The following is a 22,382-nucleotide window of genomic DNA, read 5'->3' on the forward strand; positions in this document are numbered from 1 at the left end:
GTGGTGAAGCACTGGAATGGGTTACCTAGAGAGGTGGTGGAATCTCTATCCTTAGGGGTTTTTAAGGCTCGGCTTGACAAAGCCCTGGCTGGGATGATTTAGTTGGTGTTGATCCTGCCTTGAGCAAGGGGGTTGGACTAGATGACCTCCTGAGGTCTCTTCCAACCCTAATCTTCTACGATTCTATGATATGCTCACTCCTTTGGATGCTTTGATTCATTCTGCCCTTTTTTACCTATACAGTAACTCCTCACTTAACGTTGTAGTTATGTTTCGCTTAAAGTCACATTTTTCAGAAACGATGTTAAGTGAATCCCATTTCCCCATAAGAATTAATGTAAATGTGTGTGTGGGGGGGTAGGTTCCAGGGAAACTTTTTTCACCAGACAAAAGACTATATTATGTATACACACACACACACAGTATAAGTTTAAAACAAACAATTTAATACTGGTACACAGCAATGATGATTGTGAAGCTTGGTTGAGGTAGTGAAGTCAGACGGTGGGATATTTCCCAGGGAATGCCTTACTGCTAAATGATGAACTAGCAATCGGCTGAGCCCTCAAGCGTTAACCCATTGTTGTTAATCTAGCTTCACACTCTACAAGGCAACACGAATGGATGGAGGGGAGACAGCATGGCAGACAGAGACACACTGTGTGTGTGTGTGTGTGTGTGTGTGTGTGTGTGAGAGAGAGAGAGAGAGAGAGAGAGAGATGTGCATTGCCCCTTTAAATATGCTGATCGCACTCTAAGTACACTGCCTTTTTAAGTAGATTCAGCAAGTTGAGACAGCTCCCTCCGTCCTGAGCCTTGTCGTATGTCCTCCCTGCTCTATGGAGATGGGGTAAGCGGGGTGAAGGAGCAGGGGGGAGGGGGACACCCTGACATTAGCTCTTCTCCCCCCGTCACAGCAAGCAGGAGGCTCCGGGAAGCAGCTCCAAGGCAGAGGGCAGGAGCAACATATGGCAGTGGGGGGAGGGACAGCTGAACTGCCCACAATTGATAGCCTGCTGGGTGGCTGCCGCACAGGGAACTTAGGGGAACAGGGAGCTGATGGGGGGGCTGCCGGTCCACCCTGGTTCCAAGCCCCCACCAGCTGATGGGGGGGCTGCTTTTTCTGCAATCAGTGGACAAAGCAGGTGGCTGCCAAACAATCTTATAAGGAAGCATTGCGCAACTTTAAACAAGCATGTTCTCTAATTGATCGACAACGAAACAATGTTAACCGGGATGACTTTAAGTGAGGAGTGACTGTATTCTGAAACATGGTGGGTTAATGGGCCAGATCCTTAGCTGGTGTAAACTGCCATAGCTCAGTTGAAGTTAATTGATCTGTCCCAAAGAGCAGAATAAGAGTATACTTCAAGTAGTGCTACCCTTGCAGTGCTATTCTGAGCCCCTGACACTAAAAGTTTTTACCTGTATGACACAAAACAGGAATGCCAGAATTCTAGAACAATTATGAATAAACAGACTTCTCAGTCCAACAGGCCTAGAAGTAGAGTGTGTGAAAGCATTTCACATTAAAATATCTCCCTACATTTGTATTAGCATGACAAGAATTCAGCAATGTTAATTTTAGCTGATTTATTTTTAGTTAGCTTATAATAATCTGCAGACTTCATTCATCTTCCTAGATAATATTTCACATTTAAACAAAGTATTGGTTTTTTCTACTAAATATTGCATCAGGAAAGAGTACAACTAGGCTAAGTTTTAAACATTATCTGTTGTTTTAAAGTGAATGTTTGGGGTGTGTTTTTATTATTTTAATGTACACAGAAAGGATGATAGCAAGAGAATCCAAGGTGCCTAGGACGACAAATGGTGGAGAGTTCTTGTTTTTCTTTTCTTTGCAGCAAGTGATCTTGGTCCGTTGAGGAAACCCCGTGTAGTTTTAAGTTCAAACACTACTGGAAAGTGATCACTAACTTCCAGAGCCTGTGAAGTTAAAAAAAAAAAAATATTCACAGTATGTAGCACAAAACACAGCTTTAGTTGGATACAAGTATTCTTCCCTTCTTGTCCTGTTCCTGTGTTGTTATGCAGTGCTGCTATGCACTGTTAGCTATCTGCCATATTCTATTCTAGGGGTGGCTGCATTTCAGTGGTAGGTGAAGTGATTCCTGTGAAAGTAAAAGCTTTATACATGGAAATGAAGCTAAGACTGGTTTTATAAAGAGGGCCATTATTCAATATTTTTATTGTTGGTTGCTTTATTGTGTCTGTTTGCTGAACACTGAAACATTACTGTTTCTCTTCAAGACAGAGTGCCACTAGGCAGGATGTTGTCTTACAGGAGCTCTGGCATTATGCCTCATCATTCCAAAAAGACCTTTCCCACTCTACTGTGATATGCTAACCCACTGTGGTTTTAGTAGGTTCATTTAACCATACAGCTACGGAAGCTGAGAGTCCTCTCTTGGAGCCGGCTGCTAGATTGGCTTACAGATATGTAGCACATTGCGTCTGTGGATTAGAAGGCAATTCATTCAACATGCACCCAGGGGCGGCTCTATGTATTTTGCCGCCCCAAGCACCGCAGTCAGGCGGCTTTCGGTGGTGCGCCTGCGGGAGGTCCGGCTGGTAACACGGATTCGGTGGCATGCCTGCGGGAGGTCCGCCGGTCCCGTGGCTTCGGCGTACCCGCCGCCGAAGCCGTGGGACCGGCGGACCTCCCGCAGGCATGCCACCAAAGGCTCCCTGACTGCCGCTCCCGCAGCGACTGGCAGGATGCCCCCCCCGCGGCTTGCCGCCCCAGGCATGCGCTTGGTGCGCTGGTGCCTGGAGCCGCCCCTGCATGCACCATCCAAAATCAGAATATTCTTTATTTGGCAAACTCATTATTTAAGCACTGCATATGGTCCTGTAATGAAAAACCAAAAAGGAAGCCATACCTGCTCTTCAGTCATTCCAAAGGCCCTTTGAAAATCAATGATATCAGCTGAGTTTGGGACAACAGCGTTGATGAGCTTTTCACCATGGATCACAATTCTAAAAGAAGCAGAGTCATTCAGAGGTGTCTAATGCTCCTAGACACGTGTCCGATTTTGAAGATTAAAAAAAAAGTAACTATGTTGTGTGGTGAGTGATTTAGCAAAATAATGACATGATAATGGAGTAACCAACATCAGGGCTTCTTTAGTGCAACGCTGGCCATTCCCAATGTCTCTGTGGTACTCCCTCCATCTCACGTGACCTAGTATCCTGCAAATGCCTTACCAGGCATAGTGCTTTCTACCTTGAGGATCCCCACTGAATGTTTCTCAAGTGAATTGTTACCTGTCGTATGCACAGTTTGTGCTGTTCCTAACTGTTGTGTCGTTTTTGTCACCAATTAGCCACACAAACTCAGAGTGAGTTTTCAGCCTGATGTTCTTCCAGTGCTTCTTTGGAACATAACCACAGCCAGCGTTGAAGTCCCCCATGAAGATGAAGTTCTAAAGGCAGGATTGTAAAAGATAAGTTAACTTATCAGCAATAAATCCTCAAAGACACCATTTAGAAAATGGAGGTAAAAACAGGGATGGATGCTTAAAATATATAGATCAGTGATACTCAGACCTCGGGAGCTAAACTAGCGATCAACATTACCCAAAAGAGCCACAGTCGTGTGAATTCATTGTTTCATTTACTATAGTACTATTCATATTTAAACAGTATGATGGGAAATATATAATTATTCTCACAGCAAAATGACTGACCAAGTATTATTATTTTATCAGCTACAATTGGTTAATAACATAGTAAAAGCAGCCTGATTGGTTAATAACTTAGATTGGTTAATAATTTAAATCACACTGTTTTAATATCATGTGCTGCAGAGAACCACAGGAGGCACATTAAAGAGCCACTTGCGGCTCGTAAGCCTCAGTCTGAGTATCACTGAAATAGATATGATTAAGATAGAGGGTCTGATCCTGCTTCCACTGAAGTAATCAGACCAGCTATAGCCATCCCAGCTATAACTCCAGTGATGTCCACAGATTGCATAAAGGATGTATTTGGCTTAGTAGTAATCTTAACATTGATTTACTATTTTTATTATTTATTTATTACAGTAGTGTCTGATGACACTAGATTCAAATTCATAGATTCTAGGACTGGAAGGGACCTCGAGAGGTCATCGAGTCCAGTCCCCTGCCCGCATGGCAGGACCAAATACCGTCTAGACCATCCCTGATAGACATTTATCTAACCTACTCTTAAATATCTCCAGAGATGGAGATTCCACAACCTCCTTAGGCAATTTATTCCAGTGTTTAACCACGCTGACAGTTAGGAACTTTTTCCTAATGTCCAACCTAGACCTTTTTCCAAACTCCTTGCTCAGATCTGGTCCATTATGGAAAGGCTGAAATTGCAAACTCTGCTCCAAACCAATATTTGTATGGGTACGAGGTTCAGATCTGTAGGTGTGATTTGGCCTGACATCCAATTAGATATAAATAATCTTTCAATACCTGCTTGTTATTACTTGGGAAGAGAGAGTGTGTGTGTGTGTGTGTGTGTGTGTGTGTGTGTGTGTGTGTGTGAGAGAGAGAGAGAGCGAGGGGGGGGGGAGATAGGGGGGAATGGGATTTTTTGGCCAATGTTGGCATATAGTTTAAATGAAAAAGAAAAATCCACCATCCTATTTGCAGAGCCCATATTTCACTGTACAAAGATATACAGAGATTGAAATATCCATACACTTTTCTTGCTGAACAGCAGTTGTAATTTTTATTCTGGGAGTTTTGTTTGCAGCTATTCCACCTCTGAGACCAGAACACTTGTACGTAATGTGGTGAGCAGAGGACTGGAAATGAAAGCAGCACAGCAAGCTAGGAAAGGTTTTCAGAATGCTTATTTTCTTTAGATTTGGTGTTGGAGCCAAACTATATTTTGTTTAATTGACCCCAGATAATATTTAAGAACCCACATCTTTTGCATTGTACACATGATGAGCTCAGTTCTTGAGATGCCACTTAAATTGTGTCCCACAAATAGACATTTCAGAGAGCAATAAAGAAAAGTGGCCTGTGTCCTGCAAATGTTTATGCATGTGCGTAGCTTTACAAATGTAAGATAAGTACATATGTAAGTGTTTGCCTGAGCATGTGTATCAGTGCAGATGCAGAACTTGTATACAACTTAGGAGGACACTTTCAGCAACTGGGTTTCACTTGATTGTTAGACATAGGCCTGGTCTACACTACGAGTTTAGGTCGAATTTAGCAGCATTAAATCAAATTAAGCCTGGACACATCCACATGACGAAGCCCTTTTTTTCGACTTAAAAGGCCCTTTAAACTGGTTTCTTTACTCCACCTCCGACAAGGGGATTAGCGATAAAATCGGCCTTTCCGGGTCGGATTTGGGGTAGTGTGGACGGAATTCGACAATATTAGCCTCCGGGAGCTATCCCAGAGTGCTTCATTGTGACCGCTCTGTACAGCACTCTCAACTCAGATGCACTGACCAGGTAGACAGGAAAAGCCCCGCGAACTTTTGAATTTCATTTCCTGTTTGCCCAGCGTGGAGAGCACAGGTGACCACGCAGAGCTCATCAGCACAGGTAACCATGATGGAGTCCCAGGATCGCAAAAGAGCTCCAGCATGGACCAAACGGGAGGTACAGGATCTGCTCGCCATATGGGGAGACAAATCAGTGCTAGCTGAACTCTGTAGCAGTAAACGAAATGGCAAAATATTAGAAAAAGTCTCAAAGGCTATGAAGGACAGAGGCCATAACAGGGACGCACAGCAGTGCCGCGTGAAAATTAAGGAGCTAATGCAAGCCTACCACAAAGCCAGAGAGGCAAACAGAAGGTCCGGGGCAGAGCCGCAGACATGCCGCTTCTACGCGGAGCTGCATGCCATGCTAGGGGGTGCAGCCACCACTACCCCAACCTTGTGCTTTGACTCCATCAATGGAGAATCACGCAACAGGGAAGTGGGTTCGGGGTACGAGGAAGATAGCTCACAGCAAGGCAGCGCAGAAACCGGTTTCCCCAACAGCCAGGATATGTTTATCACCCTGGACCTGGAACCAGTAACCCCCGAACTCACCCAAGGCGTGCTCCCAGACACTGAGGGTGCACAAGGGACCTCTCGTGAGTGTACCTTTGTAAATATTACACATGATTTAAAAGCAAGCGTGTTTAATGATTAATTTGCCCTGGCAATCAGGGCCAGTACAGCTACTGGAAAAGTCTGTTAACGTGTATGGGGATGGAGCGGAAATCCTCCAGGGACATCTCCAGAAAGCTCTCCTTGATGTACTCCCAAAGCCTTTGCAAAAGGTTTCTGGGGAGGGCTGCCTTATCCCGTCCGCCATGGTAGGACACTTTACCACGCCAGGCCAGTAGCACGTAGTCTGGAATCATTGCATAACAAAGCATGGCAGCGTATGGTCCTGGTGTTTGCTGGCATGCAGACAACATCCATTCCTTATCTCTCTTTGTTATCCTCAGGAGAGTGATATCATTCATGGTCACGTGGTTGAAATGGGGTGATTTTATTAAGGGGACATTCAGAGGTGCCCGTTCCTGCTTGGCTGAACAGAAATATTCCCCGCTGTTAGCCACGCAGTGGGGGGGAGGGAGGAGGGTTAGTTGGGTTTGTGCTGTATGTTAACCCGGAAACCGCAGCCCCTCCTTTTACATTGCAAACCCATTTTAAATGGCCAACCCAACGGGTGCTTGGTATGGGAAATGAGGGCGCTGCTATTTGAAACCATTCCCACATGTTATGAAGGTTAAAAAAGCCAAAAGACTGTGGCTTACCATGGCTGCCTGCAAGCCGAATTCTGTTGCATGGCACTGCGTGAGTGATCTCTCACACCAAACCGGCAGGCCCTCAATATAAGAGGGAAAATGCGACCTTGTAACGAAAGCACATGTGCTGTGTAATGTGAACAGCAAAATTTAACTTGAAAGAGTGTACCCATTGTTCTCTAAAATGTGTCTTTTTTTAACCACCTCTCCCTTCTCCACCACCAGCTGCAAATGTTTCTCCTTCGCAGAGGCTAGTGAAGATTAGAAGGAGAAAATGGCGGACTCGGGATGATATGTTCTCAGAGCTCCAGATGTCCTCCCACGCTGACAGAGCACAGCAGAATGCGTGGAGGTAGTCAATGTCAGAGTGCAGAAAAGCACAATATGAACGAGAGGAGAGGTGGCGGGCTGAATCGCGGGCTGAACAGAGCAGGTGGCGGGCTGAAGAGGATAGGTGGCGTCAGCTTGCTGACAGAAGGCAAGAGTCGATGCTCCAGCTGCTGGAGCATCAAACTGATATGCTCCAGTGTATGGTTGAGCTGCAGGAAAGGCAGCAGGAGCAGAGACCGCCGCTACAGCCCCTGTGTAACCAACAGCCCTCCTCCCCAAGTTCCATAGCCTTCTCACCCAGACGCCCAAGAACGCGGTGGGGGGCCTCCGGCCACCCAGCCACTCCACCCCAGATGATTGCCCAAGCATCAGAAGGCTGGCCTTCAATAAGAGTTAAAGTTTTAAAGTTTTAAACTGCAGAGTGTCCTTGTCCTTCACTCCTCCCCCACCCCTCCTGGGCTACCTTGGCAGTTATCCCCCTAGTTGTGTGATGAATTAATAAAGAATGCATGAATGTGAAGTAACAATGACTTTATTGCCTCTGCAAGCGGTGCTCGAAGGGGGGAGGGGAGGGTGGTTAGCTTACAGGGAAGTAGAGTGAACTGGGGGGGGAGGGGTTCATCAAGGAGAAACAAACAGAAGTTTCACACCGTAGCCTGGCCAGTCACAAAACTCGTTTTCAAAGCTTCTCTGATGCGCACCACGCCCTGCTGTACTCTTCTAACCGCCCTGGTCTCTGGCTGCGCGTAATCAGCAGCCAGGCGATTTGCCTCAACCTCCCACCCCGCCATAAATGTCTCCCCCTTACTCTCACAGATATTGTGGAGCGCACAGCAAGCAGCAATAACAATGGGGATATTCTTTTCGCTAAGGTCTGAGCGAGTCAGTAAGCTGCGCCAGCGCGCTTTTAAACGTCCAAATGCACATTCCACCACCATTCGGCACTTGCTCAGCCTGTAGTTGAACAGGTCCTGACTCCTGTCCAGGCTGCCTGTGTACGGCTTCATGAGCCATGGCATTAAGGGGTAGGCTGGGTCCCCAAGGATCACGATAGGCATTTCAACATCCCCAACGGTTATTTTCTGGTCCGGGAAGAAAGTCCCTTCCTCCAGCTTTTGAAACAGACCAGAGTTCCTGAAGACGCGAGCATCATGTACCTTTCCCGGCCATCCCACGTTGATGTTAGTGAAACGTCCCTTATGATCCACCAGGGCTTGCAGCAGCATTGAAAAGTACCCTTTTCGGTTTATGTACTCGGTGGCTTGGTGCTCCAGTGACAAGATAGGGATATGGGTTCCGTCTATCGCCCCACCACAGTTAGGGAATCCCATTGCAGCAAAGCCATCCACTATGGCCTGCACGTTTCCCAGAGTCACTACCCTTGATATCAGCAGGTCTTTGATTGCGTTGGCTACTTGGATCACAGCAGCTCCCACAGTAGATTTGCCCACTCCAAATTGATTCCCGACTGACCAGTAGCTGTCTGGCGTTGCAAGCTTCCACAGGGCTATCGCCACTCGCTTCTCAATTGTGAGGGCTGCTCTCATCCTGGTATTCTGGCGCTTCAGGGCAGGGGAAAGCAAATCACAAAGTTCCATGGAAGTGCCCTTACGCATGCGAAAGTTTCGCAGCCACTGGGAATCGTCCCACACCTGCAACACGATGCGGTCCCACCAGTCTGTGCTTGTTTCCTGGGCCCAGAATCGGTGTTCCATGGCATGAACCTGCCCCAGTAACACCATGATTTGCACATTACTGGGGCCCGTACTTTGGGAGAGGTCTATGTCCATGTCAATTTCCTCATCACTCTCATCGCCGCGCTGCAATCGCCTCCTCGCCTGTTTTTGCTTTGGCATGTTCTGGTTCTGCATATACTCCAGGACAATGCGCCTGGTGTTCATAGTGCTCATAATTGCCACGGTGATCTGAGCGGGCTCCATGATCCCAGTGCTATGGCGTCTGGGCTGAAAAAAGGCGCAAAACTATTGTCTGACGGAGGGGGGGAGGGAGGGGCGAGTGACAACATGGCTTATAGGGAATTAAAATCAACAAAGGTGGCTGTGCATTAGGGAGAAACACAAACAACTGTCACACAGAATGCCCCCCCCAAAGATTGAACTCAAAACCCTGGGTTTAGCAGGCCATTGATTTCACGGAGGGAGGGGGAAGCAAATTAATACAGAACAAATCTGGTCCATCTATCTTTTACATCTTAGGCTGGCAGCAGATGGTGCAGCATGACTGATAGCCATCGGCATCTTCTGGGTGCTTGGCAGAAAAAGGTGCATTACGACTGCTAGCCATCATCGTCAAGACGGTGCAATAGGACTGCCGGCAGGACTGAGTCTCCAGGAGACAAATCATGTCTGCCCAGGTGCCTCTGACCGAACTCACTGAGGAGTACGACGATGATGGATACCAGTCGTAATACAGCATCTGCTGCCAAAAGGCAAGGAGCTGCTGGTGTATAGCAATGCAGTCCCACGTCTGCCGGCACCCAGATGACATATGGTGATGCTGAGCTGAGCAGGCTCCATGCTTGCCGTGGTATGTTGTCTGCACAGGTAACCCAGGAAAAAAGGCGCAAAACGATTGTCTGCCATTGCTCTCACGGAGGAGGGGGGGCCTGATGACATGTACCCAGAACCCCCCGCGACACTGTTTTTGCCTCATCAGGCATTGGGATCTCAACCCAGAATTCCAATGGGCGGCGGAGACTGCGGGAACTGTGGGATAGCTACCCACAGTGCAATGCTCCGGAAGTCAAAGCTAGCCTCGTTACTGTGGACGCGGTCCGCCGACTTAATGCACTTAGAGCATTTTATGTGGGGACACACACAATCGACTGTATAAAAACGATGTCTATAAAACCGGCTTCTATAAATTCGACCTAATTTCGTAGTGTAGACATACCCATAGTTACAATGTAAGATACAGTAATGCGCCTTATGGGGAATGGAGGGAGACTCAGTCCAGACTTCTCATATGCTTTTGATGGGCTCTAAACTTGCTGGATTCTTGGGCGGGTGAATGGACAGGGTGCAGGGCAGGGAGGGACATGAGAGCTGGTGCAGAGAGCTCATTAAAGATGTTTGCCCAATGTGCAGTAAAAAGCAAACAGTTGGGATGATGGAGTACTCTGTCCACCCACATAAAGAGAACATAGTGGAGATCAGAGAGAGATGCAACAATGGCTAAAAAGGTATGAGATATTGCCAAAGCTACTGTTGGTAAGGAAAGTATTAGAGGAGACTTAGTTGATGTTCTGAATGATGAAGGATATAATGGAAAATGCTCTGTTTTCTCTCTTTACCCTGTCTCATAATAGCAGAACAAGGGCGCCATCAATGAAAGGGCAGTGAATTTAGAGCAAATGCCACCATCCCACAGCATACTTTATTCACGCTGTAGTATTCACTGCCACAGGGGATAATCAGGTAATGACAATGAATATTAAAAATAGGATCCGATTTTTTTAATGCCCATTAATAACATTTGTGGCTATATAAGGACTAATGAGGACTCCAATTCATTGTCTCCAGGGATCAGGGAGGAATTTTCCACCCCAGTGTATAGCATTGGACTATTGGTTTAGGTACATTATGCATTTGTTTCTTTCTCTGAAACGTCATATATTGCTCATTGTTGGGGACGGAATACTACAGTAGATTGGGCAATGAGCTAAACTTCTGTGTCAAGTATAGTGAACCTGATTCTGATCTCACATTCTTTGGTTTTACAATGGTGTATAGATCTATGGGCTTCAATGAAGTAATTCCTGATTTACACCAGTTTAAAAAGAGATCCGAATCAGGATCTCTAGCTATGCCAGGAAATCACTCTCTGCTATGTCAGTACCAGAGTGGTGGGTGAGATAGAAGAACAGACATAGAGCAGAGATTGATATGTTTGCTTTTCCTGGAGGATATTCTGTGTCTCTGAAGTAAGATATTGGTCAATAAACTCCTGGTATGGCAACACCATTTTCAGGTAATTGTCACTTTTGAAACTCCATCTATTTACATACCTGTGGTAAGGCTGGCCTGGTTAGACTGACTTTGAACCAGATTGCAGTTGTGCATTCTCAGGAGCAAAACACAAGGGTAAGAAGCATGCTTTCTACAGAGACATCCAGTTTACTGATCAGAACTTATAGAACTACATGAAAATGTGTCAGAGTTTCTTAACAACTGCACCAACAGTTCTGAAATCACGAGCCTCATAATGTTGGCACCAGAATGATTCAATGTCACTAAATCCTTTCTGTCTCAAATCTATGTTTAGCAGTATAAATATGTGAGCTTAATGATGACTCACCTTAGATTTCCAGTGCTGTTTGACATCTAAATACACATCATAGAGCTCATCAATTTCCCGCACAGCTGTTTCAGGTGTGGTGTGCTGAGGGATTATCACGAATTCTTTAACAACTTTTAAACAAAGCAAATTCCCAGGAAAAATGGTTAAATGACTTTTAACCTTTATAAAAATAATCAAGATAAGAAAAAGTAGTTTGAAATGAAAATGTGTGATCTTTAATAAAAATACTTCATTCATACAACTTTTTATACTGAGGAACGTAGTTAGTCTGAGGATGAATGATAGCCTGTATCATTAAGCATCTTATCTTAAGCACATTAGCACCTGGTGTCTATCAAACTAATGTATCCCACCTTTCAACTGAAACAAAAGTGTACAGAAATGTTTTTCCATTATGGAAAAAATCTCTTAAATGTGCGCTATGTGCAGCGTTCGTGATCACGGTGATAGGAATTCTAGCAGGTGAGCTATTAAGTCTGGTTCCTGCAAGGTGCTGAGCACTCAGGCTCTGATCCAACAGAACTCTTACGCACACAGAATAATCCCACTGACTCCAATGGAGTCACTCACATGGATAAAATTAAGGGTTTGCTTAAGTGTTCTACTGGATCAGGACAAGTGCTCGGCACCTTGTATAACTGAACCTTAATAGTCCAGCTGCTAGATTTTCATTCAAAATGACCATGATCACTAACCTGACATATATTGCATGTTTTAGGGTTTTACATAATGAAAAACCCATTTTTTCTATGTTTTTCTTTCAGTTGAAAAGGATACAGCGTAAGGTTGCAATATTCTTCTCCAAGTACTTATTTCTGGTTTTAGCCAAATTTTAATAGAACAATTGCACTTAGTTCCCTGCTTCTATCTATTTTGCTCGTTAGAATATGATGTCAATGTACTTTGTGTTACTGGACCTATAAGAAAATGAGAACCCTATGGACAGCCAGTAACAATACTAACTTTGATTGTTGCATCAGCAGCACAAATCACATTAATATCATATCAACAGAAACCTAAATATGTGGGAGACCTAGCTCTAGTTTGTATTTCTGAGGAAGTCAATCATTGATGACCTTTTTCTTCTCTGCCTCTGATGGCTAGGGGAATTAGAGCCTGATCTTCAGATATGTTAAGCCTCTGATGATGTCCATGAGACAGGAGCGTGCTCCATATCTTATGGAATTATGCCCTGCAATGTGAACGCTATCCTACTAAGAGATAATAGGGCCTTCAGATTGGGCTTTTTTTACCCACTTCATGTCACCCAGTGGAAGGGATGACATGGCTCAGTGTAGTTTAGTGAAGTTCCCTTCCAAGTCTGCAAACTTGTCAACAATCTTACAATTAAAGTAAGTTCTAAATACCAATATCCAAGCTTCATATGAGGATAAGCCTAGCTATCTCAGACTCCTACAGCAAGCTACCCAAATCCCGAGATACCCTATGTGCAGTGAAACTTGGCTTCATTCATTATTTTCTCATTTTATAAAAACTTTGAGAGCGGACAATAAGATCTTGGCAACTTCTCACCAGTTTTTGGAGACTTGAACCAGACAACAAAGGGTTCTCTAGAAAAAGCATCTACATCTCCAGGCTGAATATCTGGATACTGATAGGTTCCCTTCACTGACACCACATTTGATCTGAAAAGTAATTTAACCCATCAATAGAATATTAGATATCACATGTACTAATAGTTTGGTCATATCACTTCACTTAGTAATTTCTTGGCTAGTAGCAAAAGCTACATTACACTGCAGTTGTGAAGACTTAATAAAATTCCTATTCAATATGTCAGTAGAATAACCGTACATTTCAACATCAACCGTGACTTCTAGCTCAGAGTTACCATCCCACCTCCTTCACTTCCAGAGACTGAAGGTTGGCCAGAATAGCACCTTTGCTTGTCTACATTGAGGTTGAACTGGTACAGCTACACTGATGGCTGTAACTAGGGTACAAGCTAGGCAAGGCCCAACTCAATTTATGCACATTAGAAATCGACTATTCTTTTTGCCTAAAGATGTTGGCAGGTATGGATCATTGCTCCCATGACAGGACATAGGGAGAGATGTGGGAGGAAACCCTAGCCCCATTGAAGTTTATGGGAGTTTTGCCACTGATTTTAGTGGGGCCAGGGTTTCACACAGCCAGAACCCTGCTCGTATAGGGCTAAGTCAACATCTTGACTTGTAATTGGAAGTGAATGTGAATTTAGTATAGTTGTGTGAGAACTAGTGATAGGCTTTCTGGCACTGACACTGCTAAGCCAGCAGGCAGCTGCATTTTGCATTAGTTTGTAATCTTTTTACTATATAAGAATAGTTTGCAAATGGAGACAGAAACATAAGGTATGGAATTCACTTACCTATAGATAAAAGCATATTGTTCCTTATAGGACTTTCTTCCTAACCTTGTACTGATCACGTAGTCATATTCTTCTTGGTACTGACTAGAAAGAGAATATTTTAAGTAGATTTCTGTCTCTATAAGGGTTTGGATTTCTATTTAATCTTGTATTAGTAAACACATGTAAGAGGGTCTGAAACACTGACTTCTTGTGCTGGGTTACAGAGAGAAGTCATCTAAAACTATCTTTTGGTATTATCTTGTATAATTATTCACTTTTTTCCCCCTACACCTCTCATGCTGCGTTTTTTAACCTCAGGCTTTATGCTCTGTACTGTACTTCCTATTCTTTTCCTATGCCTCACTTCCATCCATAGATGCATTATATTTTCTAGAGCAGAAACTTACAGGGATATAGTTTTCATCTCCATATTATTTTTATCCAACAAAGACAATTTCTATTTCTAGCTAAAAGTGAATCCCCCCTTCTTTGTATGCTGTCAGCCAAGTCTTTCTTTGTCTTTCTTTCTTTTTCTTCATCTTATTTCCCATGATGCATTAGTTTTAGACCTACTGAACCCTACCCTAATCAGACATGTTTTTTAAAAATTAGCCTGTAAATGACTTTGTTGCTAGTCTTCTTCAGTAAGCCAGTCAAAGAGCATAGTTCTCTTCTACTGTATTTTTTTATGCATGAAGTTCAATCTGAGATCTTTCAGTCTAAGGACCTGATCCTTCAAGGGAGTGCTCTGGTGCTTAGCAGATCACATGGACTTTTGTATCTGTCCTTTCCTCCCCATTTCAGAGTATCGTGTGCAGTACCGGTCAGCCCATTTCAAAAAGGACATTGCAGAACTAGAGGGGTTTGGACAAGGGTGATGCGAATGATTAGGGGCTTTGTAAAGCTGTCATGTGAAGATAGATTGAAACGATCGGTATTGTTTACCTTAGGAAGGAGACAAAAAAGAAGGTCCACAACAGAAATATATAAAATAATGCCTGCTTTAGAGAAGGTAGATCAGGAGTGTCTGTTCTCCCTGTCTCACAACGCAAGAAAAGAGGGGACATTCAATTAAATTGAAAGATGGAAAAATTCAAAACAGATAAAAGCAAATACGTTGTCACATGTTCCGTAATTAGACTGTGGAACTCATTACCACAGGGTGTTCTCGGGGGCCAGAACTTAGCAAAAATCAAAGCTTGAATTTTTATATGGATACCAGAAATATCCATAGTTATAATAGTCTATGCTAACAAAAAGCATATGAACCCATCTCTAACTATTGGGAATTAGGTTTAGACCTGTGAGGGCCAGATTACCCCCTATCTGCCCACTGCAGGGTTTTTTGAACCTTAATTTGTAGCATCTCATGTTGGCCTCTGTTGGAGACAGGAGACTGGACTAGCTGGACCATGGTCCAATATGGCAATTCCTATGTTTTTCTACCAGCTCTTCTGCCTTTCTGCATGTACTTGTGTTAGTGAATGCACATTTGTAGTCTGCCTTACCCATTGAGTTTTTCTATTAAAAGGGGGCATATCTTGTTGCTGTTGTCCTTTATTTCCATCAGTAGCATGATGTCACAGCGAGAAATAACCTGCAGCAGAAAAGAGCAAAGGCTGTTTGTGCTCAGTATATTTTCAAGGGTTAGAACATTTTAACAAAGAGAAAAATTGGTTGATTATTGTGACAAGGACAATTACCCCTCCACAAGCCCTAGTGCATGGGGGTAACCCAGAGCCCTGCCTGTCACATGGGTAATTGGGGGTAGGTTGAGAAGGTAGATGGGAAGTAGCTGTGGTGGCAGCTACCATGAGTGAAGGGTGTGTCCTTTCCTCCCAGCTGGCTGGGGAGCTGCCAAGGTGGCTGGTAGTTTGGAACCCACTGCTCTGAGTGGCTTGTTTGTGTTAAAAATCCTTTGATTATGAACCCATAAAAAAAAATCCCTGAGGAAATGGATAAACTGCTGCTGGCAAGAGCTAGGGTTGCCAATTTTGGTTAGCTGTCTCCCTGGAGGTTTCATCAGAGAACATAATCTTTAATTAAAGATTAATCTGTAATTCCTGGAGACTCCATGACAATCCTGGAGCATTGGCAACCCTAGAGAGGTTTGCTCATCTTCCCCAGCTGGTGGTTCTGCCCATCAATCTCTGTTACGTTTGATCTTTCTTCCCCATCTTTTGTAGCTTGTCTCCTCTTTCGGCCCAATCCTGCAAGCACTTATGTACACAAGTAACTTTACTCACTTGGTGCCTGACCCAATTTCCATTGAAACCAATAGGAGTCTTTCCATTGACTTCAGTGACAGTTGCATTGGTTCCCTGAGTAACTGGGACTATTTGTGTGAGAAAATTTACTCATGTGTGTGTTTGTAGGATTAGACTCGTAGAATGTCAGCTTTGTGGGACAGGTACTGTAGCTAACTATGTTTGGACATAGGACATTATGGGTGCTACTATAACACGATGAACTAATATCAGTGTATCAGGGAGATACAGTTACAGCAGGAGACATGAATGTAACTCTGAGGTTTTCTAACTACTTGGAATCTAGAATTTGTTCTTTCCTTACATGTGACTGTGACTTTCTCCTGGTGTTATCTGGACTGGTGACCTGCTAGGTCACTCCAATCCTTGACTCTGGGAGCCAGCCTTACCCTGCTCTGCTGTGAGAACCCCCACTCCTGGGCCGTTCACGCACAGCCTCTGGCATGCAAGCTGCTCCTTGGTGTGTGCAACCAAATGTCACTAGGCAATATCTCTCGTCCCAGACACAACCCTAGGAACCTCCGTCTTGCTGTGTCCAGTGATGTGGAAAAAATCGATCCACGTGTTGTGTTTTCAATCAGATCAGCCTGAGGCCCATTTATTGATTACATGCGTGCAGGGGGGAGGGTTAGCTCAGTGGTTTGAGCCTTGGCCTGCTAAACCCAGGGTTGTGAGTTCAATCCTTGAGGGGGCCATTTAGGGATCTGGGGCAAAAATCTGTCTGGGGATTGGTCCTGCTTTGAGCAGGGGGTTGGACTAGATGACCTCTTGAGGTCCCTTCCAACCCTGGTATTCTATGATTCTATGAGGGGAGAACCGTTACTGAAACGGCCTCCCCGAAGCTGGTTACAAACTGGCTTATAAAGCTTAAAACCACAAACTTAGTACGTAAGTTACATATATCATTACATACATCATTTCCTTATTATTTCTTATTAAAATTCTGCAAGGTTAATGCTGATTGGAGCAAAAGCAAATTCTTTCCATATTAGGCCTTTCCTGTTATTGTCTGTCTGTCTTTTGTGGTTAGATGTTGACAGTAGGGGATATTACAAATTTGTTTTCTGCCGAGGGACTGTTAAGTACTTTCTACTGTCTCCTTCATGCCCTTTCCCCCCCCCCCCCTTCCTCCCTGTCGGGCCGACCTTGGCAGCTTGACATAAGTTCTGGGCCTGCAAGGTTTTGGGTAACATTGGATTTTCTCTTACACCAGTTATGCCCGCTGGACGCTGCAAGCTTTTATGAGTTCATCAATTTAACAAAGAAATTGATATGCACCAGGCTTGTTATCCCAAGGGGAGTTTCTGACATGCTTTAAACCAAATGCACTGCTTCAGGTAGAATAAACAAACAAACGTATTAACTACGAAGATAGATTTTAAGTGATTATAAGTCAAAGTATAACAAGTCAGATTTGGTCAAATGAAATAAAAGCAAAACGCATTCTAAGCTGACCATAACACTTTTAATGCCCTTACAAACTTAGATACTTCTCACCACAGGCTGGCTGGTTTCCCTTCAGCCAGGCTCTCCCCTTTGATCAGCGCTTCAGTTGCTTGGTGGTGATGTCTGTAGATGGAGATGGAAGGGAGAGGAAGAGCCTGGCAAATGTCTCTCCCTTTTATCATGTTCTTTTTTCCAGCATCAGGTGAGCATTACCTCATCGCAGTCCCAAGCTGACCAAAGAAAGGGGGGGGACTCATTCAAGAGTCCAACTAGCCCAGTGTCCTTTGGTCCTGTGAGGCTGGGCTGGGTTTGTCCCATACGTGCCCTGATGAGGTGTGAACTGCCCCTCTGCTCTTGGAGAGTTTTTGCCTGGGCTTGGTTTAAGCCATGAGGACACATTTTCAGCCTCATAACTATATACATGAAATTACAACCTATAACATTACTATAACAACAATGTTCAGTACATCATGAGCCTTCCGAAGACACCTGACATGACAAACTTTGCATTGGATACCACACAATCATTTTATAAGGATGAACATGGGAGTGTAGGGTGTTCCCACGAGGTACAGAACGTCACAGTGACTATCAGAAAGATTAAATGTAAATATTGTAGGACAAAAGGTGAACCCAAGAACCAAGTCACAAATATCTGTGAACAACCCAGCACAACTATGCACCCAAGGGACTGGAACAGATCATTTAAATAGTTCTTTATTTTTTACACAGTGGCTGACACATAAGGACCCCAAACAATTAGAACAGGCACAGGGCAGCTCTAACCTATGCTAGCTTGTAATGGCTCTTAAGAAGCCATTACACTGACAGGATCACTGGAATATATGACTACATCCCCTCTCCACGCCAGCATGCCCCCTACAGCTGGAAAAGGGTAGCACAGAACAAACTCTGATAGGGATTTCCCCTACACTGGAAAACCCCCAGCTGTCCAGTTAAAGCAGCATTAAATACTACTTTGTGCTGCAGAATACCAGAGGCCAGGATCCAGCCCAGATATTCAGTGGCTATTCTATATTAATATTTTTTATTTATGAAAGGGCATTTGTTGCCCTAAATAGGAAACTCAAATGAGGTATAAAGTATTGTTTTGGCAGGATAATTGGAAATGATCCAATTTCAGGAGAGACTAAGCACTGCTACAAAGAAAGTAAATTTAGTGCAAATCCCTTCTGGTTTAGTTTTGTGATCATGTGAAAGGGACAAATGAGGAAATGTTTTTCGGTGGAAGCAGAATCTTCTCTAGCTTAGTTGAAATTTAGGAGATAAAAACACACATGAAAGGCCCAATCCTGTAAACCTTTACTCACATAAGCAACTCCAATCAGTGGCGTAGCCAGGTGGAGGAAGAGGGGGAGCGGGGGAAAAAAAGGCGCCACCCACTGCGGTGCTTTTACTGACAGGGCAGCGCTCCAGGTCTTTGGCGGCACGACCTTCACTCGCTCCACAGGTCTTCGGCGGCATTTCGGCGATGAAGCTTCAGTGCCGCCGAAGACACCCGAAGTGAGTGAAGGTCCCGCCGCCGAAGTGCCACCGAAGACCCGGAGCGCTGCCCTGTCAGTAAAAGCGCCACAGCGGGTGGCGCCCAGTTCAGACCCACGCTGCGTCAAGGAGCGGAACATCAAGCCTGGCTGGGCCGCACGTGGAAGGAAGGGGGCGGCCAGAGCTCCCGGGGCGCTGGGACCCTGCACGCTGGGGGGCTCCTGGGGGGCGGGAACATGTGGGGGGAGGGTGCTGCTGGGCGGACCCTGGATCCCAGCAGCGGGGGGCAGCCCAGCAGCGCTCTCCACAGCGGGGGCAGCAGCATCGCCTCGGAGGCAGAGCGGACTTGGAGTCGACGGGCCAGACTCAGTGCAGCACACGCTGAGCATGGGACCCCTGAGCCGGGCTGTACCATCTCAGGGGGGGAGGATGGGCTGCAGCTCCCGGGAGGGGACCCAGCTGCCCCCCCGTAGGCTAATGCATCCAGCAGAGCACCCCCAAGCAACCACCGGGTGGGGATGTCCCAACCCCGTCCCCTGCGCCCATTCCCCAGGGATCCTATACTGTGCCGCTAACCCCTTTCCCCCTCTCCAGCACATGGTGCAGTCCGTTCCGTCCTAGGGCGGTGCTGTATCAGCCAATCAAATCATAACTTGGGGGTCTTCTGACCAATCAGCTTCATGTTACAACCCAATGCAAGGAGGGAGGCATCGGTAAAGTTCTTTAAAGGGTTACCCAGGGGATGGGGAAGGGGAGAATTTGGATAGACCAATGGGGAGTGGCGCTTTTTTTTTTTTTTTTTTACTGGTGTGAGTTGGAACCCAGGCTCCCGGGTGAGTAAAATTAAAAAGGCGCCACTTGTACTCAGTGGGGGAGTGGCCGCTCCCCCCGCTGCCTCCCAGCTACGCTACTGACTCCAATGGGACTACCCTTATGAGTAAGGAATACCTGCATGAGTAAAGCCTCTAGTCATAATTCTAAACAATCCTTACTGTAACCGTTTAGCAGGTAAAATGAATCCAATATAGTATCTGAAAACAGGGGAGTAAGAGCGTTTTACTTTAGAACAGGAGAACTAATCACCCAAGACACATTAGCGAGACAAAGTGGGTGAGGTAATATCGTTTATTGGACTGACTTCTGTGGTAGCCATGTTGGTCCCAGGATACACTTTGACATATTAATAATTGTAGGCAACAACTGACTAATTCTATTTATCAAAGTTCTAATATATTTTAATTACACCTTTAAGTGCTAGGAATAAGTGTATACTTCCACACTGCTAGAATGACACATTCAATCATTATGACATCTTTAAACAAGGCTTTGAAGTTACAATCCATAATTTTCATGGATCTGAAGGTTTCAGTATTTATGGCTTCATTTCAAATGAACCTGTACTCTTCTAAAAACATTAAGTGGCCTCATTCATGAAACACACTGAAAATGTGATGATGTTTTTCTTGCAATACATTAAAGAAGTCAGGCTTTTGAATTTTAAAACACTGCTCTAATAGTACCCGCTTATGAAGCAGTTTAAACAACACAGTGTATATGATTAAAGAATTAGAAAACATGCCTTATAGTGATAACCTTCTCTTTGGTAAGATAAATAGATTGAGTGAGTGACTTGATTACCATCTATAAGTCTCTACTTGGGGAACAAATATTTAATGATCGGCTTTTCAATCTAGCGGAGAAAGGTGTAACACAATCCAATGGCTGGAAGTTGAAGCTAGACAAATTCAGACTGGAAATAAGGCATACATTTTTAACCATGAGTAATTAAACATAGGAACAATTTACCCAGGGTCATGGTGAATTCTCTATCACTGGCAATTTTTAAAGCAAGATTGTATGTTTTTCTAGAAGCTACACACTTGGGATTATTTTGGGGAAGTTCTATGGCCTGTGCTTATATGGGAGGGCAGACTAAAAGATCATAACGGTCCCTTCTGGCTTTAGAATCTATGACTCTATATTGTCCTGCTAAGGGGAATGTCTTGTGATGATCATTTCTTAGTGAGACGAGAGCCTTTCAGAGTAATGATTAAATAAATAAGGTAAATAACACTTCAAACTATAATAAGGCTCTATAGATTCAAAGGACAAGATATTTTTCTTGTGCATCAAAGACTCCCAGCATGTCCTAACTCTAACTTTTTATGAAGGAAATTGTATCTGCAGTTTCTATTGTTACATTACCCTACAAATAAAACTTGCTGAACATGTGACTTTGGGCTACAGATTAATTTTTACCATTAGCAGTACAAAATGGTTTCTAATGCTCAATCATTAATTAACTTGAAATGTTTGTGTGTAAAGATAAAATAACCTGCAGGATGATTTAGCTGAAAAGTCCAAAGAGAATTCAATGTTTGTTTAATCCAAATGAACGTACCTTTACAATGACATCTAAGACTTCAGGTCTGGCCCTTTTTGCTTCTCCGAAAGACCTCACATTGAAGGAGCAGATTTTTATGCTCAGAGTTGCATTGAAAAAGAAAAGCAAAAATAAAGAGATGTAGAACATCTTTGAAGTCCTTGAACAAAGAGCGCTGGTGAGGAGTGTGCTGTGTATTGCTCAGACTGTAATTTAAATGAAGTTAACTGTAGCAGTCACTAACCACTTAACAGGAACTACTGGCTTCCTTCTTTTTCCTTTGTTTCTTTATATTGTGACAGGGAACTACTGATAAATTGAACTTTTGCCTCAGGGGATCTCCAGTAGTTTAGAGCCAACTTTCACAGTGTGAAGGTCCTTGTCTTTCACTTTTGAGCCCCAGCATTCCATTTCCTGTGTACTAAATACTGCCAATATTATTACACCTCTACCTCGATATAACGCTGTCCTCGGGAGCCAAAAAATCTTATTGCGTTATAGGTGAAACTGCGTTATATCGACCTTGCTTTGATCCACCAGAGTGCGCAGCCCCGCCCCCCCCCCCCGAGCACTGCTTTACCGCGTTATATCCAAATTCGTGTTATATCGGGTAGCATTATATCGAGGTAGAGGTGTATTAATTTATTTGAAGTAGCATCCACTGTGCGCTAGGTGTTTTCCAAACCCTGAAGAAGGAAAATCACTGCCCCAGGGGGTTCACAAGTTGAGGACAGAAAAGTAGATCGAAGTCAAGGGTAAGGGAACAGGAATAACAATAGACGTCAGCTTGTAGGCAGCATGGGAGAAATGGATCTTTAAGAGGGACTTTTGTGTGGGCAAGGTAGGGGCCTTGTTGATGAGCTCACAGCGTCACACCATGCAAAGGGGACTGCATGAAAAAGGGCATGGAGGTGGTTGTGTTAGAAGCTGGCAAATGGGTGGGCAAGGCTGGGAGCATTGGCAAAGTGCAGTGGAGGGGGGCAGCATTCTGTGCAGCCTTACACGGGAGAACAAGT

General features: G+C 44.5%; 1 protein-coding gene across 1 annotated transcript; it reads right to left on the reverse strand.

Moving 5' to 3' along the window:
• Positions 1-427: 427 nt before the first annotated feature.
• Positions 428-21,589, reverse strand: DNASE1L3 (deoxyribonuclease 1L3). Its single transcript, XM_065407707.1, has 8 exons — positions 21,385-21,589; positions 15,276-15,364; positions 13,786-13,869; positions 12,948-13,060; positions 11,412-11,524; positions 3,289-3,446; positions 2,904-3,000; positions 428-1,947 (listed from the first exon to the last, which is right to left on the reverse strand). The coding sequence occupies exons 1-8, from the start codon at positions 21,514-21,516 to the stop codon at positions 1,819-1,821; spliced, it is 915 nt and encodes a 304-aa protein (XP_065263779.1). The 5' UTR covers positions 21,517-21,589; the 3' UTR covers positions 428-1,818.
• Between the last annotated feature and the right edge of the window lie 793 nt (positions 21,590-22,382).

Source organism: Emys orbicularis, chromosome 7, assembly GCF_028017835.1.
Source record: "Emys orbicularis isolate rEmyOrb1 chromosome 7, rEmyOrb1.hap1, whole genome shotgun sequence".
Lineage (NCBI taxonomy): Eukaryota > Metazoa > Chordata > Testudines > Emydidae > Emys > Emys orbicularis.